At 48.2% G+C, this 27521-nt stretch overlaps 2 protein-coding genes across 8 annotated transcripts in view; one reads left to right on the top strand and one right to left on the bottom strand.

The window, feature by feature from the left end:
- grid1b (glutamate receptor, ionotropic, delta 1b) overlaps window positions 1-27521 on the bottom strand; it is a 222084-nt gene that overhangs the window by 56597 nt on the left and 137966 nt on the right. For all 7 annotated transcript variants that reach the window (XR_008693306.1, XM_029134793.3, XM_029134795.3 and 4 more), the window contains one exon: window positions 3911-4116. Coding sequence is in view for 6 of the 7 variants with exons in the window: in XM_029134793.3 (XP_028990626.1) it covers window positions 3911-4116 (206 nt within the window). In the remaining variant the exon portion in view is untranslated. The remainder of the gene's footprint in view (window positions 1-3910; window positions 4117-27521) is intronic.
- Window positions 19616-27521, top strand: part of LOC129603450 (uncharacterized) — a 47139-nt gene continuing 39233 nt past the window's right edge. The window contains exon 1 of the mRNA XM_055504680.1: window positions 19616-20617. Coding sequence (XP_055360655.1) covers window positions 19844-20611 — 768 coding nt within the window. The 5' untranslated portion in view covers window positions 19616-19843 and the 3' untranslated portion in view covers window positions 20612-20617. The remainder of the gene's footprint in view (window positions 20618-27521) is intronic.

Raw genomic sequence — 27521 nt, 5'->3', positions numbered from 1 at the left:
GAGCACAGACTTTAGTGCTGCTCTCAGATCAGCGTCCGACTCATTTCCTTGAACACTCGTCGTGTTTTCATTCACCTCTCGTGTTTCAGGGCTTCTCCCCTGTGGAGCCTCATGTTTTTTCTCCTCCTCACTGGCTTCATTAGCGATTCTGTCCTTCCCACGACCCACGAGGACGAACTTGATGGGAGACAAATCCGTGTAATTAGCAGTGATTAGGGCCGACGCAGGAAGGCAGCAATGATGGAAACCTTGTCTTTTACTGCTTTCTGAAAAGAGATGGCTCACACTTTACTCTGCGCTCTGGGTCCACAGGCCTGTTTTCCACTAAGGTCAAACAATGGTCAAAGGTCAGGTAGGCGGAGCCTTCACAGCAGTTTATGGTCCAAACACACAACACTATCAGAAATGATTCACATGTGTTGACTGTGCAGGAAGCAGCTGTGATGGTCAACATTTACACAGCTTTGTTCATTGCTCTACAAGGCTGAGGAGACAGGAGCAGGAGGCTGAAAAACACTCATCAAAGTGCATGAAGGTACAAACACTACAACACCTGAGACGCTACCCGTCAGATAACACGCATCAGCTCCTGCAGGCGAGTCTTAGAATAAGGACAAATGAAGCTTCAGGGCCGACTCTCGGCTCGTGGTTTATCATCTCGCTGCACAGCCTGTCGACAGGAGGATGTCACTGACACGACGGGCCTGTGTGTCGACATTTACTGCATGTACCTGTCATGTGACGATGCAGACGGCATCAGCAGGTTGTTAGAGAAACATCACTGTTGAGGACACTGGGAGGACAAAATGGTGGAGCTGGTGTTTATTGAGGTCATTTTCAATTTGCTGTTTCTACCTCGAGGACAAGAAACACACACACACACACACACACACACACACACACACACACACACACACTGTACACACACACACACACACACATGCTGTACACACACACACACACACACACACCACACACGCCACCACCACAAAAACCACACACACACACACACACACACACACACACACACACACACACACACACACACACACACACACACACACACACACACTGTGAGAACTGGGCATAGTGTCACCACCCAGCAGCTTGATAGGATCCTGTCACTCAAACGGTCTCCCCTGGCAACCAATAACTCCATCCCGCCTCCCTATCTAAACTTCTGTTATCCACTTATTTATACACACACAGCTGACAGAAGGAGAGGAAAACAAGTGCAGGGGCGAAAGATAGACGGAAGAAAAAGGGGGAGTAGGGATGGAGGCGTACGGACCCTGTGGTTCAGGCCAGGAGGTGAAAGTCTTTACTGACTGAATGTTACAGTAAATATGATTTATGATTTTCTTATGATATTACGTCACTCACAGGGCTGATTTATTGTTTGTTACTTATATATGTGTTCAAGTTTTTAAACCTGTCAGAAACAGGAACATGTTATACTTTGCTGAAGCTGCATCCTGCACACAGACATAGAAACAGGAAGTGGTTGGGGCTTCTGACTTTTTTAGCTTTTTTTTAGCTTAACCGAAAGGGCAGAGAAAGGTTAGCAGTCTTAGGGTTGAACAGTTCATGATGCTATAGCCTACGCCTATGCTTATGCAAATCAAATTTCTTGTTTGCACTATGACGTTCATGTTTTCATTGTACCCATAACATACGCCCATATCATGCAAGTTCCCGGCGTGTCCCATTTTCTAATAAAAAGCCTGCACCAAGGGGAGATCGGGGCCAGAGTTGAAGTTGGCAGTTCCTGAGTGAAACGCTTACAACGCTAAGACCTCAGACGTGCTCCCCTTGTGCCATTAAACAAAGTTGTACCTTGTTGTGCCCTGTGTTCTCATCTCTTTGCATGTGAAAAGTGGTGTGGCTTCTTTAGACCCAACACCGAAGATTGTATAACAAGGAAATGAGCACAAGTGGTAAACATAGTAAAACCATAACGGCCTGTTGTGATTAATTATATCTGACTACTGGTGACAACCAGCAGGTGGCAGCAGCTCAGAGACCTCAGCATCAGGCTGAGATTTATGATCAGGTTAAATCAGCCCAATGCTCGATATCAGGACATCAGCAAGCAGCAGGACAGGAACGCCTCACTCATGACAAACATGAGTCTGTTCCCTCTGTCCTGTCCCACTCTCACCTCCTCCTGTTCTTTGTCACACTCATGATGTTGAAAGTGGCCCTGACATTGAGGAGCTTTAAGTCCATCACCTCAGGCTGAGCCTCACTTTGTGTTTGGTGCTAATCAGACATTAGCAGCCTGCTACCGGCACCAGCTCAGCTCCTCACTCACTCACACTTACTCTTATTCATTGACCTCCCTCTAGGCCCTCATCAGTTAAGACGAGGCCGATGAAAACTCCACTAGCTCCCGCTGCTACAGTAAGAACATGAAAGCAGAGACCACAGACCCCGCTGGACTCGGGCTCGTCCTCCTGGGTACAGGTGAGCAGCTCAGTGGACAGCGGCCGTTATCGAAGAAACCACAAACAGTTGTTCCACTGTGAAACATAAAGCTTTGTATTGGTGTGAACATGTGTTAAACTACTGCAGAGAAATGTGAGAACATCTCCACCGAGGCGCTAACATATAAAACCTCTGTGTTTGTGGGAGTCAGACAGAGAAAGAGGAGTCATGTTTATTCTTAAAGCTGTTGTCATGGCAACGCAGCTTGAGTGGCAGCCCGAGCACCATGTGACGGCTGCTACACACAGACGTTTGTAAAAAAAAAGCTGGGGATAAATCTGTATGAATGAGGCGAGTGTGAGGTCAGAGGTCACAGCAGAGGATGAGCCCCACACACAGTCCCACAACACAACAACTTCCATTTTAGTGCTTCGTTTTCACACAGAAAATGAAGTAATTATTCACTTCACAATTCTATCTCTTCTTTTTCCAGGGACAGTGAACCACTCATGAACTTAATAATTTACTAGGATGATGTTGACCAGTTATAAATAGTGTCTTTGTGTTCATGTGATGGGAAATGAAATTGTAATAAATCCTGAGATGCTGAGGTCCAGCTGCTCCATCTGTCTCCTTTGGTTCACCTGGAGCCAATGATCTCACCTGGCACATCTCAGTCATGTATGTTGTCCTTTAAATCAGGTATCACCTAGGTATGACTCCGGTATGACTCTGGTATGACTCCGGTATGACCTAGGTATGACTCAGGTTCAACCTAGGTATGACTCAGGTATGACCTACAGTAGGTATGACTCAGGTATCTCTCAGGTATCACTCAGGTATCACCTAGGTATGACTCCGGTATGACTCCGGTATGACCTACAGTACAGTAGGTATGACTCAGGTACGACCTAGGTATGACTCAGGTATCAGTCAGGTATCACTCAGGTATCACCTAGGTATGACTCCGGTATGACTCAGGTATGACTCCGATATGACTCCGGTATGACCTACAGTAGGTATGACTCAGGTACGACCTAGGTATGACTCAGGTATGACCTACAGTAGGTATGACTCAGGTACGACCCAGGTATGACTCAGGTATCACGCAGGTATCACTCAGGTATCACCTAGGTATGACTCCGGTATGACTCCGGTATGACTCTGGTATTACTCCGGTATGACTCCGGTATGACCTACAGAAGGTATGACTCAGGTACGACCTAGGTATGACTCAGGTATGACTCAGGTATCACTCAGGTGTCACCTAGGTATAACCTAGGTATAACTCCGGTATGACTCAGGTATGACTCCGATATGACTCCGATATGACCTACAGTAGGTATGACTCAGGTATGACCTAGGTATGACTCAGGTATGACCCAAGTATGACTTGGGTAGGACTCAGGTATGACTCCAGTATGACCTAGCTATGACTCAGGTATGACCCTTATCTCTACACTGAGCATGCGAGGTGGCAGACCTGCTGGATGAAGGTGTGTGCTCCGTGTGGGCTGAGCAGCAGGATGGCTCTGCGTAGCGTGTCCCTGTATCGGTTGAGCTCCTCGGTCCTCATGGTGGTGAACAGGTTGGTGAAGACTTTGCTGATGTTCCTGTCCACCCTCTGCAGGGCCACGTCCACGCCCTGACGGGACGTCTGGTCCAGGAAGCCCTGCAGACCACGGATATCTGGGGAAACATAAGCACGGAACCATCAGTGGGACGTGGTGGGTGTGGAACAGGTCACTGAACCAACCGACCCCAGACTCAGAACTCAAAAGACAGAAGACTCATTTGTTTGCTTTACATCTTCTACCAGAACCAGCTACAGCTTTGGGGCAACGACTAATACAACATGGTTGAAGCCGACGACCGGGTGCAGCTACAGGGGCCGCGACCACGAAGCTGCTCTAACACAAGCACCTCAATACAACAGCCCCAGGGATGCGGTGAATAACAAACAGAACCAATCCTCAGTGTCACAGCAGGAACGTTTGGTGGTAAAATGCAGACTTTAAAAGCTAAAGCAGTCACAGTTCATCCAGCTGCTGCTGAACATCTGCTTCTCTCTAAGCTTGTAGTTGCTTCTGTTTGCTTCAGCTGAGCTCACCTGCACATGAGAACCACGTGTGTCGTACAGTTGTTGCTCAGAGCTGCTCATAAGCCTCATACAAACAGACACTTTCCAACTGTTGCATTCACTCTAAGTCACAGTGAATAAGGGTCTTCTCTCTGCTAAATGCTCTCACTCTGACTCAGGTCGCAGCTTCGGGCGTCTTTTCTCCTGGCTACTGATCTGGAACATCATGATTCATAACCACCACCAAAAACTAAACCTAAGAGGCTGAGCAGGAGGCCAGGTCACAAAAAACCTTGAAAGTTCAGTAAATGTCAGCGTGGAAACCACTGAGGGCAATGTTCTATTTCTGACGCGCTGGCAGGGAAACAAACCTGCTGCAGCTTCTCAGAACGGCGGCGATTAAAAAGGTTAAATGTGGGACTGACAGGCTTTTGTTTGAGGTCTTTTAAAACTAAAGCTTCATTGCTCCATGTTTTATTTTACTCTTACGTGAGTCAAAGGCTAAAAAGCCGGTAAATCAGTAGCAAAGATCAGATTTGTCAAAGCCAAATCTTTAAAGTAGCCACTCGCTTTGTTTGTTCTATAAAAGAGAGCAGTAGAGAATCTCTAAAGCTCCAAGGGCGTCCAGCGTGTGTCTCGACCTTTGACCCTCAGGCCGAGCAGGCAGCTCAGGACAACCTCACGCCTCTTGGGAGGTGTTTCCTTCCAGGCAGCTCAGTCTGGGTCATGGAGGCTCACACATGTAAAGGCCGATGCCACATACTCGCACAGGGCTGGATGTAGGTTGGTATCAGCAGGGAACCTTTGGGGCAGAGCCAGTGACTGTATGAAAAACACGCAGAGTCAACAGCTCTATTATGCATGAAGATGGATCGATAGCTATTACAGCCCCATTTGGAAGGTTTCTCCATTAAAGCTGTCAAAGCGCTTGTTTCTGGCTCTGAAGTGTTTGTCCTCAGCTTCTCTGCGGTCGACCTTCCTCTGCTCCAACTGCTGCAACGCTTCAATCCTCTCGTCAAGTCGCAGCAGGTTCACCCCCAGTGCTTCTCACCACCACCGTGCCTGGAAATATTGATTAGTGGCAGCCGGCAGCGACCGGTTCCTTATCCACAGTATGGATTAATTACGGCAAGACGCCTCCGAGCTGCAGCGTCATTAATTCACCAGACAAAAGTTCTAATTAAAAACAGACATGATAAAAGTCTGGCCTGATAGACACTTCCATTTTCAAAGCGCTGGTCTCTGTGGGACCATCGGGCCCAGGAGGAGGCAGCCGTGGTGCAGAACCGTCACACACAGTCACATCAATCGGTGGACGACACATGTTGATCACCATTTTAAAAGCTCAGTCATTCAACAGGCAGCGGACGCCCGGATGTAAAGACACGACCCCCTTAGCTTCATGTTCCACCTCACAGCGGTGGCAGGGATGGGTTCCTACTGTGCAGGAACGCGTTCTAAATAAACAAGACTTAACAGAAAAACAGCCACAAACCCACAACAGGACAATGGAGAAGTCACAGCTTCAGATGAAAGAACAGCTCCGAGCTGGAAGCAGACAGTGACAAACAACAACTGTTGAAACGCTAGAATCTGAGCTTCAAGTAAAACGATTATGTAGCACAGGTTTAAAGCAGGAACAGACTACGGCGCTCCGGGTCTTTGACTAAAAGCTGTGACAGATTAAAAACTGAAACCTTGGATGATATAAATCATAATCCGTGGCTGGTCATTGCAGTTCATTCGCATGCGCTCGGTTTTGGAGCCGAGTCATAAGTCAGGAGTCGAGTCAGTGACAGTTTAACTTGTGTTTGCTTTCTGCACAGGGAACTCTCTTCAGGAAATCCCTCCCTGCAGTTTAATTGAAAGCAGCATGTCTGACTCACATCCGTCTGATCCCACGGAGCAACCGTGAACACTAATGAAGAAGATCCACTGAGGCGTGACGCGCAAATCAAATGTAAGAGAGAGAAGTGTGTGATGTAGGGAGGCGTTTCCTGACAGCGCGTCCATTCTTTAATTACCAACACGCGTTCTGAACGGGAAACCAGAGACCCACACACGAATGAAAGAAGCTGGTGAGAGGAGAAACCCTGAGACCGGTGGAGGAGTGTGTGTGTGTGTGTGTGTGTGTGGGGGGGGGGGGGGGGGGGTAATTGAGCCTTTTCATCCACATTGTCAATGACAGGTGTGACATTTAGCTTAGAGACACACTCGCTGCAGCTTCCCTCTCTATTGAACACACACACCTGCTCTAACCTTTAACAGCCGGTAACTAATGGCAACACGCTCTCACTTTACCAGACAAACCGACACAGCGTTCATCAGAGAACACGGGCCTCGTGACGGACTTGACTTCAGCGTGAACTCTGCTCACAGGGGGCTTCACCCATGCGGCTTTAACCAGTACAGTCCCAGTAATCGGAACCCGGGTGTCCCTGGATTCAGCCGAGGCCCAGAGGGTCGAACGCCAGGTCGCTGACGCCCTGCAGTCGCCTCATCTTTGTGTCACGTCTTTCATGGGTCAGGCTCAAGTTATTACCCATGAGTAGTAAACACATCATTAGGAGCTGAAGGGGTCACGGCTTCGCGACGGCGTGGTGACGGCTCACATGTCGCAGCCTTTCGTTCTTCATGCTAAACGCTTGCTATCGGCCTCCTCTGACACGTGTTGGTGCAGCTCTTTGCTCCTGTTTGGAGCCTGTCACCGTCTCTGCAGCGCAGACGCATCAACAGGTCTCACACTAACAAGGACGATGTATAATTTAACTGCCAGGCTTCTTCTCGTGACCAGAATACGATGGTGATGCATGGTGGGTATAAAATGGAAATGTGACGCTTCCTCTGCCCGTTCACTCCTGCAGCTGCCAAGGTGCTATGGAAATGAAGCCAATCAAAGGGCTGCGAGCGTCGGTGCAGCACAAGCATCAATAAAAGCCATCAGGCTCCCTGTGGGTCCTCAGATCCAGGGTATTAATGTGTAGGATGCTGGGTTGTATGTTGGCAGCAGCTGGAGCCACAGCTGACACACAAACACATGTATGATGGTGTGTTTGCTGCTCAGAGTCAAGTCTGGAAACAACATGGAGAATGAAAAGCCAGAGAAACAAACTGTACACACAGAAACAAACCGCTCCAATGCCACAGGAAATAAAGGACCTGTGTATCAACTCTGGTTCACCTTGGATTGAAGAGGCTGCAAGGATGAGATAGGAGAGTCTGATGTTTGGATACAACAGCAAGGTTAAAGATCCAAACAATCCAATTCCATCCAGCCGAAAACTCGCCGTCACTTATTCCACAACACAAAACAATCCCAGCAGTTCAGATTATTCAACAGAGAAAAACAAATCAAAATTTCACTCTATTATTTAAACAATAGAGACGGAACCAGCGAAGAGAAGCACGGACTGTAAATCCAGTCCAGTCGTATATTTAGCCACAGTGAGGAGGAGTCGACTGGAGTTTACCTGAGCTGCAGGTACGAACTCACAGGAAGGAAATGAGTCAGACTGCGGCTGATGCTCAGGGAACAGAACAACTGGTTCACATTAACATCAAGGGATTAATGAGCGTGAAGCCGATGGGGTCGACGTAAACAAACGTGAGCTCTGTGTTTGTGTCAGCTCCGCTCTCACGCCGTCACGCCTGGACCAGTCGATTCTTCATTACAAGTCAAAGCGTTTGTAGAGTGATAAATGAAGGTGTGACAGGTCCCACACAGCTCTGACATCAAAGCCACTTAAATCAAACAGGTTGGGACAGTCAATAAAGGCTGGGGCAGCTTTCGGCAATCAACCATAATCAATATTCATAAAAGCTGCTGAGACGAATCGAGTGCTTTTTGTAAAAACACTACAGTCAACAGATATGTGTGGATGAAGTCATCACAGCCCAGAGCCGCGCTGCTGTTAAATACCAGGACATGGAAGACAAAGAGAAATCCACCTCAAACGTTAGCATCCAGAACATGTGGAGAGTCCTTGAAAATCAATGTTAACAGCACTTCAGTCCCTGCGGATCCATGCATCCAGTGTGACTGAACACATCACGGCTCTTTATTCTCATCCCCCCAGAGGAAACATCTAATAACCTGATTAAGACATGGTTTGCTTCAGAGCAGCTGTTGGCTGCGCTGCTTCAGACTCTGACACTGGAATGAACACCTGCCTGCTTCAGGTGCACAGAGGGTGCACAGCTCTCAGCTGAGCCCGCGAGCAAAGCTCTGGGGCTGACGGCCACTTTCCTTCTGGCTTCAATAAGTGTTAAGGCCAGTAGAAAACCTGCTCCCTGTAATTGGCTGAAGTGACCTTTAGGCCGTGATGAAGCTACAGTTTGAACAGTCTTTAGTGATGTTGACTGAGCTCAGAGTCATGAATCTGAATCCCTCAGGGTGGGAACAAAGAGCCAGCAGTAATGAAGTTGGTGATGGGTCAGTAATCTATAACCACCACCAGCTGCCTCCATCACTAGTGGCTGGATGTGCAGTAAGACTTGATCAATAAGGCAGAGCAGGACGCATGGCGAGACATTTTCAGTCCACCTCAAAACGTTCTCAAACCCGAGGCTCTGCATCGATCTGTTTGTTGTCTGCCAAACCAAGAGACCCGAACGAGCAATGCAGGGATTAAAACAGAGACACAGTCAAGACGGAGCGGAGACCAGAACCAGCCCCATCTGTGTGGAGCGGTGGTCAGTGCACTGCTTGGTGGTCCGATATCACAGGAAAAAGGCCTCGGCCTGCTCCCGCAGAACGCAGATACTTAGAGAGGAGCCTGGTAGAAATTAAAAAGCCCGTGGAGCAAACAGTTCCCCTCACATGCTGATGGATTCACTCACAAAGTACTTCTTGTTGACCTATTGTACGCGCGTTCATCAGATCAACCCAATGTCAGCCGTTGTGTCCAACCAGGCTCTAATCGGTCTGTGCTGAAGGAGCCATGGCTCCGAACCAGGATCCTCACACAGACGACGGTCCAAAACCAGGTCACAGTTAAACTGCAGCTCTGCAGATGTGGGAAACGTCAAGATGGACGCAGGGTTCACTGCAGTCTGATGATCATGATTTCTACCTCTCACACGCTGCTTAATAAATGTACAGCTCCGAGAGACAGGAGGCAGAGGCAGAGAACACCCATTCCAAGGCTACGGCAGCACTGGAGACAAGATGTAGAGGAAAAGTGGAGGTAAAGGTGGTGAACGAGCTGCCAGACTGACTCCATGCATAAAACATTCAGACAAGGAAGAAATCACACAAAGGAAGTGGACTTTTAATCAATGTTACTGTTTCATACTAACTTTGGTTCAACTGCATCGCCTGTAAGAAACACAGCCATGTTTCCTCCAGTGACCACAAACAAACCAGACAGACAGACAATAAACAAACATGACAGACAGGCAGGCAGGCAGGCAGGCAGACAGACAGACAGACAATAAACAAATCAGACAGACAGACAGACAGACAGACAGGCAGGCAGGCAGGCAGACAGGCAGGCAGGCAGACAGACAGACAGACAGACAGACAGACAGACAGACAGACAGACAGACAGACAGACAGACAGACAGACAGACAGGCAGGCAGGCAGGCAGGCAGACAATAAACAAACTAGACAGACAGACAGACAGACAGACAGACAGACAATAAACAAACCAGACAGACAGACAGACAGACAGACAGACAGACAGACAGACAGACAGACAGACAGACAGACAGACAGACAGACAATAAACAAACCAGACAGACAGACAGACAGACCGACAGACAGACAGACAATAAACAAACCAGACAGGCAGGCAGGCAGGCAGGCAGGCAGGCAGGCAGGCAGGCAGGCAGGCAGGCAGGCAGACAGACAGACAGACAGACAATAAACAAACCAGACAGACAGACAGACAGACAGACAGACAGACAGACAGACAGACAGACAGACAGGCAGGCAGGCAGGCAGGCAGGCAGGCAGACAGACAGACAGACAGACAGACAGACAGACAGACAGACAGACAGACAGGCAGGCAGGCAGACAGGCAGGCAGGCAGGCAGGCAGGCAGGTCAGACACCACCAATACACCCATCATTTAGTCCTGCTGAGGAGCTGACCCACACAACAGGTCATGCTAGTACACAATTCACCATCTCACACTGAGTATGATGAGCTAAAGTCGCCTGCTGATTTGACGGAAATCTATGATCATTAGTTAATCACTCAAATCAAATGAGACTTAATTGAATTGTGTTTACTGGAGACTAGACGACAGCAATAAACATCCAGGTTTATTACTACTACACAAGCGTTTGCATACATTCCCAGCTGCGCTTCATGTTTTCATGAGTTTTCCTCTCTCGATCATCTGATTGAGGCGGCAGCGTATCAGCCTGATGCTTTGACAGGTGACAAGTGAGAGCAGGAAACGTTGTAGAGTCCGGCAGCACTCAAGGACTGTGACGAGCTAATGGTGTACTGTGGGCTGTGTGAGCATGGAGAAGGTCAAAGCAGAGGCCTGAGACATGAGTCCATTAATAAAACTCCACTGAAGATGTTGAAAGAATAAAAGTTGTTTATTTATTGATGGAAGCGCCAGAGAACATCTCACTGCAGAACAAACACTCTGTTCTCTGTGTTTGATGCTGACTGAGTTGAGGCTCCTCCTCGAGCGGCAAACTACAGTAACTACCGACACAACAACTAACCAGCGCCACGGAACCATGGGAGTGATGACCAAACAAACCAATCAAATGCCTGGGTCGTGTCTGTGTCCTCAGGAAGGACGAGCAGCCGTAGCGTGTGGGACAGTGACGGCCGGTCCTGTGTTAAATAACACTGCTGCTTAGATTCATCCCCGTCCATCAGGCTCCTCTTCTGCAGCCAAGAAATCTGCAGCCTGGTGGAGCGATCCACTGACAAACAGCTCATTAACCAAATACCTGACCAAGAAAGCACCACACCATCTGCTCGCTGACAGACTTGCTGCATCTTGGCATCGGGTGCTCCCTCCCTGAGTGTAGGAGCCATTTTGGATCTATTTATTTACTCACACTGTCCAAAGCTGCTTTAAATGCAGCAGAGATGAGTCATGGCCAACTCAGACTCACTGTAGAGCAGCAGTGAGCAGCAACACGTGGAGCAGCTCTGTTGCTAAACTCGTCCCGTGTCCTCACGGCCTCCGAGCCGCTGGAGGCAGATGGACCCACAGAGCTGCTTCTATTCGTGGTGCCGCTCGGTCCAAACTGAACGGTTTGCACTGGTACTGGCAGCATTCAGCACGGTGCAGCCCTGGAAGCGATCTCTGCTCTAAATGAACAAATAATGATTAATTAACAGCGTGAACTTTAGCTGCACGCTTGGCTTTGAACTGATAACAGACGGGCCGTAAAGCACAACCTTCAGTTAAAGGTCAGCGTCGTAAAGCACTTCCAAAAACGTTTCATCAGTCAATTAGATTTAATAAGTCGGTGTCGTTGACAAACTGGCTTCACGTCTTCATTTCAGACGCTTTGTCAACGAGGCTCTGATAGATCAACAGTATATAACCCTAAAATGATTATAATACACTGTCCTCCACCTGAGTCACCGTGAGCTCGAGGCTCCAGATGACGATGTTTTCTCATTGGTCTAAACTGATAGTGACTGTTTACTACATTAAGCTGTAATACGGTCCCCTGATAAGAAGACGTACAGTATGGCCTCCACAGGACAGTGCTGTGGTGCTGACAGATTGGGTAGTGGGGATAGATACACAGTAGAATGCATGTAATATGCTGAATGCGCCATGAGCTGCCCTGGCTGAGTGAGGCACGGCTCAGATCTGACCGTATAAAGGCATGCTGGGAAGGAAACATCAGTGGACCTCGAAGTTCTACAACGTTGGTGACTAGCCTGTTGTTTGGATGCTTCCACTTTAGCAGCCACACACGTGGAGTTCACATTAAAGGTTCCAGGGGGATCTGGCCTGAAGAAAAGTTCATGAGCAAGCGAAGCGTGATGTGAAGCTGCGCTGATATGAAAACACCTGTCTCGGCTCAGTGAGTAGAAGAACAAAGGCAGACCTCTATGTTCTGTTTATGGCGGTGGTTCTTATCGGTGTCTGAACGAGGAGAACAAACCCTGAAGTTAATGGAGACACGACAGCAGAACTGAAGACAGGACCTGTGTATGACATAAACAGATAATGGGAGCGTTTCCTAGTGGGCAGAGCTCCGGTCTGTTCAGGGGCTGACCTCCACACACTCACTATCGGTGCATGAAGCCTGTGTCACACTGCGAATGACACGAACCCTGACACGTGTTTTTATTTCTGCACCGAGGAAATGATTTAAAACACAAACATCCTGATTCACGGCTGCAACCAGATGAATTCGAAAAGCATTTGATCAAAGCTGTAAAAGCTGGAGCCCAAACAGACAAACACTAACCACTATAGAAGCTTTAGTGGATTCCTCTGGTTTGGGGCCAGCTGCCAGGCTGCACCCGTGCTAAAGAAGATAAAACTAATCTCACTGCAACAAATGTAGACTTCAATATTCAAAATGCACTAATACGTTGTATAATTCACCAGCTTCGCAAAGCTGCTCCTCTAAACCACGTCCAGAGAGGACGGCCGTCTCACCCTGCAGCAGCTCTGAGCTTCACCTCATCTGCCGAACAGAAACTCAATGAACAATGACAAGCAGCAACGACAGGATGAGGAACCAGCAGCCTCTTCACACCCCTCTGTGAATCCTTTTACAGGCTCTGGCTCGTCTGAGAAGACTGAACAGCGCGTTCATCTGCTTCCGTCTGAAAATCACTGCTTCTCTGGCTCTGCAGGAGAACAATAACCCTGCAAAGTGCAAACAAAGCTCTCAATGGCGCCATTGGCTTCTCCAAGCAGGGATCATCTGTCAATAAGAAAAACACGAACCAATGTGAATCACTGATGAGGGACACGTAGGCTGCGATTTAATGGGCTGGAGCAGAATGTGTGTTTTCACATTCATTGTAATGTTGTTCTCAGAGATTTGGTTACATCTGAGCTGCTCATTAATCACAGTGCTGCCAATGATGTGGAAGCAGGAAACCTGTGAAGTGGTTTAAAGTTCATGATGGAATGTTAATAATTGGCTGAAGTGATGCTGTGTATGAGTGAGACCTGAGAGATACCAGCACACACATAAAGGCCTGTTTAATGAACAACCTGAGCCCTGAAACAACAGCAGCAGCAGCAGCAGCAGCAGCAGCAGCAGCAGCGACGCCCCCTGAGAGAAACCAAACCACTGAGCTATGGCGAGAAGCTCTCGGTCAGTTCACCAACGATTTCTGCTGTGGAATTAATGGACAGGATCCAAAGTGATTTGTCTTGCATTGATCTTTATTCTTCTCAGCTTTGACCGTCGTGTTTACTCTCCATGTTACGGAGGATTGTGCTGCTGCTGCTGCGCATCTGCATATTGTTGTAGCACGTCTCACCTGAAATAAGATTCAAGCAAGTGGTCTGAGTGGAGACAGAGTCTGTATGTCTGTCTGTCTGTCTGTCTGTGTGTCTGTCTGTCTGTCTGTCTGTCTGTCTGTCTGTCTGTCTGTCTGTCTGTCTGTATGTTGAGCTCAAATGCTTAGGAGGAGGATAAAGAGAAGAAAATACCCATGATGCAACTGGTTGGTGTAGTGCGAAAGAAAATGAAGCTAAGCTAAAAAAAACTAGAATCTTCTAGTTCTTAAGTACAGAGTTTAACAGATAAAATAAAACGGTGATGGGCAATGTCTAAAGTGGTGAGGAACTACATACAGTACTTCAAGCGCAGGAACTAATAAGATGCCAGCGGGGGAAGAGGCCAGCAGGACCTGAGGCACGGAGGAGATGAGCAACAGGGAACGTCGTATTATTAGTGGAGAGGAGCTGGTGCTTGCCTTCGCTAGACGGTGGCAAAGGTTCACTCTGAGGCCCAACGGGGTCACATCCAGCAAGCAGGAAGTGGTCTGTGAGAAGCAAAGTGCTGAAAAACAGCAACACGAACACCAGCTCAAGCAGCAGTATGCGGCAAAACAGTGTCGAATGTCTGCGGTTTAAGTCCCGCGATCCTCCCACGCGGTAGTGAGAGGTTTCCCCGTTTCCAAAAAGAAAAGCTGGCCACACAACTCCAACAGGAAGCGGCGGCGTCAATTAACTTAGAGCCGGTGCCATTGAGCTCATACAAAGCCATTCACTGAACCAGTGAGGAACTACTCACAGCAGGAAAAATACAACGCGAACTTGGGCCAAGACTCAGGAAAACTGGCTAAAACAGGCAAACCCAAACAGCCTCGGATCAGACAAGCGCCGGTCGGCAGCTAGTTTCAGTGAGACTCAGGTCTCACTGCTACTCGGACACCACCTGCAGTGGGAGCGGCGTCTAAATACTCTTCCATAGACCGCACGCAGGTGTGAAACCAACCTATCAAAATAAGAGACACACGGAAACAGGTCTCGACCTGACGACATCACAGTTACAGGCTGTGCTGCAACAAAACAACACACATTAACGCAGGAGCTGGAGGAACAGCAGGGGGTCCCATTACTGTACCAATGCAACACCCTCCCACTCTCAGTGAGGTTCTCCCCGCACGGCGGCGGCGCCGGGTCCACTGCAGCAGCAGCGATTCCCAGCTTCTAACTCTACGGCCACAGGCTCCACAGAGCAGGTCACAGACGAGTGGAAGCAGAGACGAGGCCTTCGGCCTGAAGCCGAGCTCAGGCAGGAGGAGGACGCCAGAGACCAGATGTGGCTGTGACGGTGACAAGCACGTGCACGGGTCAAAGCCGGACATAAGCCGTGTGAAAGGATCCAGCTTAAAGTGGGCCACATGCATAAGCGGAGCGGTCCCCTAACGCACCCAGTGGGAGGCTAAAAAGCTATCACTCACGCGTGGACTGATCCAGAGCTTGGGCTTGTTCAGTCCCGTGCATTTGCTGCAGGTGGCCAGGAAGCCGTGGCGCTGAGCTCCCACGGGCACATTAAACATTAACATACATGCAAATCTATGTAGACACGGAGGACGTAATGAAGACAGATGTGGAGCATTCATCACTCTGTTTCTTGTTTTTCTGGAGGCAACACTGTGAAAGTCAGACGCAGAGCGTGGCCGGATCCGAGCATCCTCAACAGTCCTCCCACGTCCACACACGCTCACAGCGGAGGACACGCGGCCTGCGTCAGCCATGGTCCCACGGCTTTCCTTCTCCATCACATCACATTGGGGTGGAGGCGAAAGGAGGGGGAGAGGCAGGTATTCAGACACAGCGAGAGGAGGTAGTAACATCCTGACGAGTCCAGCAGAGGACGAGCCGTGAGTCTGAGACACGGCAGCGTTCCAGGACCTTCACGGTCTCAGGTCCAAACTATCAGCACAAACAGCTGCAGCTCCTGAAACCTTGCCTTGCCCAAGGGCGCCTCAGCAGGTTGCCAGGCTGACCTGGACCGCACCACTGACCCAGTGGAGACACGGAGGTTCAGCTGACGTCCTGCAGGAGGACGCTGCTGAAACCCTGAACTTGAAGACATGTCACAGTCCGACTGATCAGAGGAACAAAGAGTTATCGGAGCGAGATGAATATTTTACAAGAGACCACTTCATGAACTAAAGGTCAACAGGTGGAGCGTTGTTGTTGCTGCTTACAACATTTTTCACATATTGCACTTATAATAAATAATAATAAACTAGATCAGGCTGATTTTCGAGTCAGCGATCTGATTGGACAGGAATGTCCGAGGCCTAAGAAGCTGCTGTAAAGCAGGACATGGAGGCGGCAGGTGTCCTCACACGCCGGAGGCTCCAGCATCCAGACCGGCTCCAGCTCTCTTCATGTCGTAGTCATGCAGCATTTCTCACGTGAGAACGTTCTTCTTTCATTCAGGCCTTTGAAGAGAACAAACCTCAACAGGTTCCGTTTCAGTGAAGCAACGCCATGAAATACTTCCACATAACTTTTTGACCTTTCTACTACTTACTGTAATTCTCTAAATCTCTTAAGTTGCACAAACAGCGGCTGCCAAGAGTGCTTCCACTGCCTCCTATAGAGAGACAACCAGCCGAGAGCTAACGAGCCGGGAACCAATGAGTCTGTCTAACAGCGCTTTGTTTTGCCTTGTGCAGACTTAAATATGTATGAAGCGACATGAGGTTCTCTAAGTGGCTCCAGACCAGTTTAATCCTCTCTGAGAGTTTAGCCCAATGAGGGGTGAACGGGCTGAGGTTCAACTGATGATGAAGCAGCAGTTGATTTGCTTTGTAATTAAAAGCCAATTACAGACTAAGAGAAGAGGCTCAAACAGGTTCCGACGCATGTCCCCAGGACTGAGCGCTGGCGGCTCGGCTGGAGGCTGAACAGACCCAGACCTGAACCGTGAGGACAGGACCACGCAGGAGCTCCAGCTGATGCAATCTGCTCATTTGAGAGCTGACTTCAACCTGTTCACCCCTAAAACTCGTCTTTCTCTCTTCGCTTTTGCTCCTTCGTCGTCCTCGGGGGGAGGTTCTGGTGAAGCAGCTCTGAATTTACTAATCTGAAAATAGGTTCAATGTGTTCCTCAGGAGACGGACGAGTGTATTGTATTATTCATTTAAAGTTTAGAGCGCGGAGAAAAGTCGGCAAACTGCTCCTGAGAGTTGAATTATAAGAGGATGGACTGAGATACACGAAGAGATAATAAAGTAGCAACCCTGACTCCTTAACTCAGCTCCAGCCTTAAAGCTCGTTAACGTCTCTCAGCAGCCGCTCAAGCTGCACCAGAACCGGAGCCAGAACCTCCATGTGAACAGCACAGGTGCCTCAATCACGGTTCAAGGATCCCTGATGGTGGACGTGACATCGGCTGCTTAGCTTTGTATTACCAAGGCTACGCTAGCAGGAATCAATGGGTGGTTTGCTTTGGCCCTGACCTGCATGCTAGCCTGTGTTAGCGGGTCCTACAGAAACCTCTTAAAATTCCACATCCAGCAGACTGAGACTGAGGTACCACCAGGAATTATGTTCTCAGACTCGACAAAGCTGCTCCAGAGCCACGACAGCCTCCACACTCCCGATAAACCTGGAGATATATAAACGGCCTTTAAGCTGCACTTCTCAGAGGGCTCCGAGCTGGAGATGGAACAATTCTCACAAACACACACACTCTGCATGCAAACAGGCAGAGACGTGAAGGAGCCGCGGGCAGAGCTTTTCCTCACGCTGTCTGCAGCTAATCCACCTCTGTTGTGCTCCTGCTCCAGCCTTTCACCCCTCTCTAACTCACTCTGCTCCACTCCCCTCCTCCCTTCTCCGCCTGTGCACTTCTTCCGTGGACCCTGTTCGGATAGAGATCTGGCTGCGCTCGAGAGCGCATGTTCATCTGATCACTCCTGTCAGTGATGAAACATTCATAAAATGTCAACAGAAGCGTGCGGCGCAGCAGCAGGATGAAAACGTGAGATACGGCTTCTTTGAAAGGGTTCCGCTCGGCTTCTAATCAGCAGAGCACAGACACGCAGGCTGCTGGCATGTACGGACTGAGGGTGAGCTGGGTGTAGTTCACCTCATCAACAAGTACAATGAGTTATCACATATCTACGTCTGAAACGCAGCGCATGCTTCCTGTGGAATGTGCAGGTTTTTAGTTGTGTAAGGTCTTAAACCTGAGGTGAAACGTGTGCTGCGTTATTTGCCTGAAACTAATGAAACAAGCTAAAACACGAGTAACATCTGCTCCTGTTTGTTCCAGGAGAATGGAGTCGGACGTGGGCTCCAAAGTGACTGGTTTGACCTGCTCCCCTCCACACAGCTGTGCTGATACAGAGGAGCACCGGCTCAGGTCCGTGTGTTTATGGGCTTCTCCCCAGAACGGATGCTGGTTCCACCTCACAGCTGCCTCTGATTGGGTGTTGATGAAAACCCCATTTCCCAGAGCGCACTGCAGCCGTGCAGTCAGCTGTTCGGTGTGTGTCCACCATCACGGCCTGTTGTGTTCCTGCTGCATTGATTCCGTGAGGAAAGTGATGCTGGTGGGTAGAACACGTCCTTTACTCCTGATCCCATTTCCAGAGGAAACTCGACAAACTTTGATCCAGAAACAAACGTTTCAGTGGCTCAGTGTCAGTTTCCTTCCCTTTCAGCTCTCAACCAGCAGCCCATCGTGCGTTAATAACACTGCTTGCTTACATTAGATCTGTGTTTTGTAGCCTATAAACACGAGGACATGTGTCTGTGTTGATGGTGTTGAACCACAGCCTCCCACAGGTATATTAGACTCATTTTGCTCCATGACGCTTTATTATTGCCCTTTATAGAAAATGGAGCAGAGAAGGTTATGAGCAGGGAGGTTTGGAATGGGAGGATGAGGAGCAGGAGAGGAAGGAGGCAAAGCAAGGAGCTCCCTTAATCATCATCACAGCCCAGTGACAGTGCAGCCAGACAGCCAAAGCAAAAAGCCCATCTGCTCCTCGTATCCCTCAACAATGAGCCTCTAATCTGAATAAATGGCCTCCTGCTCAGCTCATCACTGGAAGCGAGGACGAAGGATGAAGATGAAGAGGACGATTAAGTGAGTGTCCAGACGCGGCGTCCAACTTTTGTGGTTGACTGTCAGCGAAGCAGAGCCTGTTACATGTCAGGTTAAAACAGCCTCACCTCAAGTACAGACGAAGAACAAAGCATGAGAGGAGACGGAACCGGAGGAATTAGAGCAGATCAGTGTCAAAAGGCAAAAAGACGCTGTGGATCGATGCCACTGCGTCGCTGCATCCAGCTGGTTGTGTGTTGTTTAACCAAATTTGTCCTCTGGGACAGTTAGGTTTCAATAGAAAACCAATGAAGGCTGGACGGTAATGAGGAGTCTTTGTCCTGTCAATATGAATAGAGGAGGGACAACACTACGAATGAACCAGGAGCTGCTCCTATTTATAGCAGCAGCAGCAATAACATCAGTTTTTCTGAGCTGACGAGCGACAAGTCAAAGTGGCTCCAGTCGCTGCCGTCGGCGTCGGACACGATGCCGCTCGGCAGCTGAAGACGCGGTCGTCACAGCCAGAATCCATCACCAGCTCAGGACCGTTTCCACGGCTCTGAACCTGGAATCACAGCTTCCTCGGCTCTCATCAAATCTAACGAACTGAGAGACGCGATGCTGTGAGGGGAGAGACGCGATGCTGTGAGAGAACGCGAGACTCTGCGAGAACAGCACGAGGAATTCAACAAGGCGGCGCGACACCGGTAGTAAACAACAGCGCGACAAACTATCCGCCAATTTAAGTAAATAACTACCTTATTTTTCGGAAAATAATCAACCACCCTACCATTCTGGATAACACCGAAGAAAGTTTCGAGTACATCGACGAGTGCTTCGAGCGTCTGGTAATGGGGAAAAAGGAGACGGCTCCAAACAAGCGTTCCCGTCCGTCTGACTCACCTGAGTCACCTGGAGCTAGCTCGGCGGATAAAAACATCACGGACATCCTGGAGTCCATCGAAAAAAAAATAACAAGTTTCGACGCACGTCTGGCGCTAGTGGAACTCCTCCACAAAGAGTTTATGGCCCTCCGCGACTCCCTGGAATTTAGCCAGCAGCAGGTGATTTCTCTCGCCACCGAGAACGAGGCCCTGAAAGGAACGGTGCAGTCCCTGACGGAGGATGTGGCTCAGCTAGCGGCCGAAAATAAAAAAATAAAAGAAGGTATCATCGATCTGCAGGCCCGCAGCATGAGGGACAACCTGGTGTTCTCGGGGATTCCAGAACAGGCGGAGGAAAACACGGAAACCACAATTAAAAACTTCATTAAACAACAGATGAAGATCCCAGCGGAAGTTGTCGACAAGATGGCGTTCCACCGTTCGCATAGACTAGGAGGAAGACGACCGGATGGCCAGCGTCCTCGACCCATCGTTGCCAAGTTTCATGACTTTAAGCAGAAGGAACTGGTTAAGAGCCGGGGCAGACAGCTGAAGGGAACCGACTACAGCGTCAACGACCAGTTCCCCAAGGAGATCCTCGACCGCCGCCGCCGACTGTTCCCCATCCGTAAGAGGTTCATGGCAGAAGGCTGCAGGGCCGTCATCAGCGTCGACAAACTGTACGTCAACGGAGAGCTCTACCGGGACCGGGAAGCAACTCCGTGGCTGTACTAGCAGGTGGTATGTAACAACAATGGTTTAATGTATAAGGTTTGTTAAAAAAAAAAACAATAGATGTAATGCAACTATGTGTTATAACTTTACATCCAGTATTCAAACTCGTTCTCTCGCAGATGTTTCATATAAATGTTTATTGTCATTCTAATGTCACTCACTCACTCACTTTGCAAAGCGCTCACCATACGTAATCACCCACTTTCCTTTCACTTTAATTTTCCTTCCCTTTACTCTTTTTCCTTCACCTACTTTCACTCCACACTGTGTACATCCTTCTTTCCTCGATTCTTCTCCCACGTAGTCAGCCAGCTATGTAGCCCTCCAGCAGCCACACACAAACATCTACTGCACAGGGGAATCACATGCACATACATAGATAACACACAACTCAGAATACACAGGTACTTAAGGTTAGCCACACACCTAAAGTCTGTCACACTACATACACACAAGACTAGTGATCCACAGCAGTCAGGTAAGATATGACACCACTGAAGATTGTCACTTGGAATGTACGTGGAATCAATAAGAAGGAGAAACGATTTAAAATATTTAACCATTTGAAAACCCTACAAGCAGACATTGTTTTACTACAGGAAACTCATATTCCCAAAATTATAAATTACACTCTGGCATCAGCAGAGTTCCCACATGCTTACTTAGCCGGTTACAATTCTAAACAAAGAGGGGTCGCCATCCTGATAAATAAAAAGATTAACTTTACGCATAACGATACCATTGTAGATCCAGAAGGGAGATATATAATCATTAATATCTTGATAGGAAACATTGAATATTGCATAGCTAATGTGTATGGCCCTAATGCTGACGACCCCTCTTTCTTTCACAGCTTCTTCACATCACTGTCTGCTCACTCTGGTTCCAAACTTATAGTAGGAGGGGGACTTTAATTTAGTATTTAACCCAGAGTTGGACAGGCTAAGCAAAGCTGTGAGCAACAGGAACTGGCAATCAGTACAGACCTTAAGACAGTACATGGATGACTTTGGTCTCTGTGACACATGGCGTTCTCTTCATCCTACATCCAGGGAATATACCTTTTTCTCGCCAGTTCACCACTCTCACTCCCGTATAGATTATATTTTAGTAAATAACTCAGTCTTACAAGATGTCTCTGACACCAATATTCACTCTATCACAATCAGTGATCATGCACCAATGTCCATTTCGTTGATTAAGACAGCCACACCATCAACCAGGAATTGGAGGTTTAATACATCATTACTCAATGATCAAGACTTCATCAGTTATGTCAGGAGAGAATGGAAAACCTTTATAGAAATCAACGATACACCGGAAATCTCACCCTGTGTTCTTTGGGAGACTGGGAAGGCAGTTATGCGCGGTAGAATTATTTCATATTCATCACACAAGAAAAAAAAGGACATGTTACTTGAATTAGAATTAGAGCAAAAAATAAAATCTCTAGAGATTAAATATGCAGCCTCTCCAACCAATGATGTCCTAGAAGACCTAAAGAATCTAAAGCTGAAATTAAATAATATAATTGATTGCAAAACTCAGTTTCAGATAGACCAATTACGCTGGGAGAATTTTGACCATGCTAATAAATGTGGTAAATTTCTAGCTAACCAATTAAAAAATAATAAAGAGAAACAAATCATCCATTCAATAACTAATAAGGAAGGCAACATTACTCGTGATCCCCATGAAATAAATGATACCTTTAAAAACTTTTACCAAGAGTTATATACGTCCCAAATAGATCCACCCACCTCAGCCATAGAGGCGTTTCTGAATAAACTAGAACTGCCAAAGCTAAATGAAGAACAATCTACAACTCTAGACTCATTGTTATCTTTGGCAGAACTACATGAAGCTCTGCAGGAGATGCCCAATAAAAAAGCTCCAGGACCAGATGGATTCCCAACTGAATTTTATAAAGAGTTCTGGTCCATGCTGGCACCCAGCTTTTACAAAATGTTAGCTGAAATTAAACAACAACATTCATTACCCACAAATATGAATTCTGCCTTCATAAGCCTGCTCCAAAAACCAGGGAAAGACCCTACACTCCCATCGAGTTATAGACCAATTTCACTAATAAATGTAGATCTAAAAATAGTGTGTAAAGCACTTGCTAGAAGACTAGAAAAAATCACTCCATATATAATTCACTCTGATCAAACAGGCTTCATTAAAGGTAGACAGTCAACAAACAATATGAACAGACTAATTAATTTAATTGATTATGTCACCATCCATAAACTAGAGACAGCCATCGTCTCCTTAGATGCAGAAAAAGCTTTCGATAGAGTAAACTGGAAATTTCTTTTAGCCACTCTGCACAAATTCGGCATTGGGGAAACATTCATAGACTGGATCCAAATATTATACAACTCAGCAAACGCTGCAGTCAGAACAAACAACCAGATCTCACCAAGGTTTAATCTGCATAGAGGGACAAGACAGGGCTGCCCACTGTCCCCATCACTATTTGCAATATTTATTGAACCTCTAGCCGCAGCAATAAGACAGCATGAAGGAATTACTGGAATATCGACCAAATCAGTAAATCATAAAATAAGTTTATATGCTGACGATGTGTTACTGTTTCTCCTTGAGCCACAGACGTCTCTTCCTACAACTATCAGCCTCATAGATGAATTCTCAGGACTTTCAGAGTACTCTATTAACTGGACCAAATCTATAGTGCTACCACTTAACCTTAAGGTGACTAACATCTCCTCTACCACACTCCATTCAGGAAACATTAAATACTTGGGCATTGAATTGTCGTCTAGGCTATCAGAGCTTATTGATCTAAATTACAATCCACTATTAAAACAAATAGAAGCCAACCTCAAAAGATGGCAGTCCTTACCCATTTCACTTATGGGAAGAATTGCCACCATAAAAATGATGATCCTGCCAAAAATTAATTACATATTTTCAATGATTCCAACTCAGCCAGCCCAGGCGTGGTTTAAGACATTAGACTCCTACATCTCACAGTTTTTGTGGAAAACCAAGCCACCACGAATTAGTTTAAAAACTCTTCAAAAATCCAGACGCTGCGGCGGCCTAGAACTACCTAACTTCCACCACTATTTTCTTGCCAATAGACTGAACCATGTCCACAAATGGATAAAACCCATGCCAGCAGACTCCTCCTGGATAGACATTGAACAAACATTTTGTGGAAATATTAAAGTTGCAGATCTGCCCTTTATCAGCACCAAAATCCAACATCATAGTTGTTACCAGAACATTAGCATAAAGCATCTCTGCAAGCCTGGTGGGAGTTTCTTAAAATTAATGGGTCTTCGCTTACTCTTTGCCAAAACACACCTCTCTGGAACAATCCAGACATCATACAAAACAAAAAGGCAATACACTTTCCAACTTGGCATATCAAAGGGATAACACATCTGAAACATGTTTTCACAAGAGACAAGTTTACCTCTTTTGAAGAACTAGTGTCTCACTATGAAATCACTAGTGCCAATTTCTTAGAATACCAACAACTAAAGTCAATACTTAATGCAAAAAGTAAGAATACTGCCATCCACATGCAACCACCACCAGTAATAGAGCGATTTATTGATATATCAGGGAAAAGGACAGTATCCAAAATCTATATCTTAATTTCCAATGTAGACCAGACAGTGAGCCTTCCGATCTCTAAATGGGAAGCTGATCTCAATATCACCACTAATTACACATTCTGGAATAACATATGTTCTAATTTATTCAGAATGACAAAAAATACAAATTTACAACTAATACAATACAAAATTCTTCATAGAACTCACTATACAGGACAAAGGATGTTCCAAATGGGTCTCACAAACTCAAATATTTGCCCTCACTGTACAGATAACACAGCAGATAGATTCCTACATGCATTCTGGTCATGCTCACCTGTGCAGCAATTTTGGCAAAGAGTATGTGAACACCTGTCAACCCAGTTAAGCTGTCCAATCCCAGCAGCCCCTGCACTTTGTCTTCTAGGAGATCTAAGTGGGCTTGATCTAGAGACAAACTCATCACACACACTTCTTTCTGCCCTCTGTGTCGCAAAGAAAATCATCCTCATGAACTGGAAAACTAAAAAAAAATTAAGCATTACTCAATACCTGAACAGCTTGTTAGATTATACCACCTTAGACACATTGTCTGCTTCATCAAATCAATGACCAAAACTATACTCTGATTGATTCCATTTCCAGGTAAGGATGCGTGGGGCTCGGGTGCTGCGTCATGTCTGGCACAGTGGTGGGGGGGTGGCTGGTGGTTGGTGGTGCCTGCCTGCCTAAAGAACCGGGACAACGGGTTGGTGGACTCAGGGCTGGCCGCAGGGGTCCCCTGCGGCGGGGGTGTGGTGGCTGCTGGGACCGGCGGCCCTGTGCCGGGGTGGGACCATTTTGAGGGTTGGCGTGTGCCTGTCTCCGGAGAGCCGGAGGCGGGCCTCCCTGCCGGTGTGCGGGGGCGGACCTGGGGGTGGAGACCTGGGTAACCTGCGTCCGGGGGACTCCCTCTGGGGGTGCCTGCCTGTGCCCGGAGAGGTGTCTCTCCCCTGGGGCGCTGCCCCTGCTCGGGTGGGGCGCTGCCTGCCCTAGCGGTCCGACGCCCTCTGGTAACTGCTCGGGCCTGTTGCAGGGGGGGTTGGCGGACTACTCAGGCTAGAACCTTCATTGGGCCCTGGGCGGAAGCTGGCCCTCAATGCACAACCGCAGAGTATATGTGTGGGTTTGAGTGTCACACTACACGGGGCGAGCATGGGCATACTTGAGCGAGAGAATGGGTAAGTGTGAAAGAAGGGTGAGGATGGCTCTGGCTGTGCTGCGTGTGGCGCCTGGGCAGTAGTACTGCGGTCCCTGGGTCTCGGCTGTCCCTTCGTGGCTGGGGGTTGTGGGGGGTGGTGGGATAGGTAGCAGAGCCAGTCGGGAACCTGGCTCTGCGGACCCTGGAGCTCTGCTTCCCAACTACATTTCTCCGCATTCATCCACTTAGGTCTGCAAGGGGCGTCCTGCTGATGGAGGGACCAGGGCTACTGGGAAGTGGTTCCGTCCCTTCCAAGTGGGATGCTCTGCAGTTTTAATTGCATTAGTCATACACACTTGTCCAGGAATCTGGGGGCTCCTTCCGGGGGGGCCAGTAGACTTCCCATTGATGGCTTTGTCTGCTGGACCCCCCGGAGAATTGGGTATCTCCCAAAGTTCCTCATACTTAGCTACATACACATACATTTAGGGCCGGGGGTGGGCTCTTTCACTGGGGCCTGGGGCTGAGGCCAGTTGTGGCCTCGGCCACTGGCCCTGATGGAGAGATCACCACCCAGTTTTAACTGCAAAAAGACATTTAGGGCGCGGGGGGGGCACTGTCCGGGGGACACACCGTCAGCCAGCGGTTGTGCTCCTGGAGGTGTCACCCACCTTCAGTGCACTTTAGTTCCACACACTCACGTCCAAGCTGGGTTGCAGGGTTCTGGGGTGCCTTTTTCTGCTGCCCTCTGCCCCCTCCGGGTTGGGGGGGTTGGTCGGGGCTCGGGAGGAGCTGCGGTCCCTGCCTGGGGCCACATGGACGGCAGGCCGGAGACCTACCCTCCCCACGAATGTGATCAAGCGAATGGTGTGGGTGGGAGAATGTATCTGAGAGTGCATTGGTTCACGTATGATTGACTAGTTTGTTATGAGAGAGTCTATGGTGTGTGTGTGTGTTGATGTGATGATGTGTGTTGCACATGTGGGTGGGTGTATGCATCTGTGTTTGTGTGAGTTGGTATGCGTGTGGTGCGGTTGAAGTGTGGGGGGTCCGGTTTTTCGCCCGGGGTACGATGATCGTCTGCCTGGGTGGTCTCTTTTCTGCTGACCCCACCAATTGCTGGCCTTGTGCTGCAGGCCGCTGTAGCGCCAGGGGATGAGGTCGGGCCGATGGGGTAGGCCCCGCTCCGCCCGTGTGGGGGTGGTGGACTGGGGGCGGGCCCCACTCTGGGCGCGGGGGCATCTTCTGGCGGGCTCCCTACGGACCGTGGGTCCTCGGGCTCTACTCTTTCAGGCCGACCCTCCCGCCGGGGGGAGTGTTTGCCCCTGGTTCTCATGGGGCGGACAGCGTTGACCCCCGGTGGCCCACTCTGGCCTCGGGTGCTGTCTCTGTGGCTGCTGCAGCTCTGCCTGGGGGGCTCTGTGTGGGCGGCTTGGGTCGCAACACCTGCCCTCCTGGAACTGAAGGTGTGTGTGCTCCCTGGCTGCTAGGATTCCTTCCTCTGCTTGCTGGATGGGCGTAGTGGCGGAGCCCCTCACATCACCCTGGCTTCCACAAGTGGCATTGTTCATGCACCAACGTCTGCCTCACCCTTTGGGTGAATAATGTTAAGCTACAGCCTTACTAACCTTGTAGTGGGACACTTTCCAAATCCAACTGTAAGTATTATTGATACTTATCACTACCGATATGAATAATGTGTGAATATGGAATTTGTGGTGTTGTATGTCATGACTTTTATTAAGTAGTATGGGATATGTATAATAATGCACATATGTATGTATATTGTATGTATTCGTTTGTATTAGTATGTGCACATACCTTAGCACTATTATTGGTATTAGTATTAATCTCCAAGGTAAACCACAGCACAAAAATTGTTTAGTTATGAATGTGTTAGCCTAAGGTACATCCATGCTTCTTATTTATTTTATTTATTTTATTTTTTTTTTTTTTTTTGCTCCGATTGTTTACTTAACAGATTTGCTTGGTTTCAGCAGCTGGTTGCACCCCTTACCCCCCCTCCCCCCCACCCTCCCGCATACACACCCTAAAGCAGAAACCTAACCTGTCCACCAACACAGCAACATCACACACATTTTGGATTAGCTAAATAAACCATTAAATAAACCATAAATCAGGAAGAGTATATATATTC

The sequence above is a fragment of the Betta splendens genome, chromosome 19 (assembly GCF_900634795.4).
Source record: "Betta splendens chromosome 19, fBetSpl5.4, whole genome shotgun sequence".
Taxonomy (NCBI): Eukaryota; Metazoa; Chordata; class Actinopteri; order Anabantiformes; family Osphronemidae; genus Betta; species Betta splendens.
The sequence above is the reverse complement of the archived record's forward strand: the minus strand, read 5'-3'. Positions and strand labels throughout refer to the sequence as shown.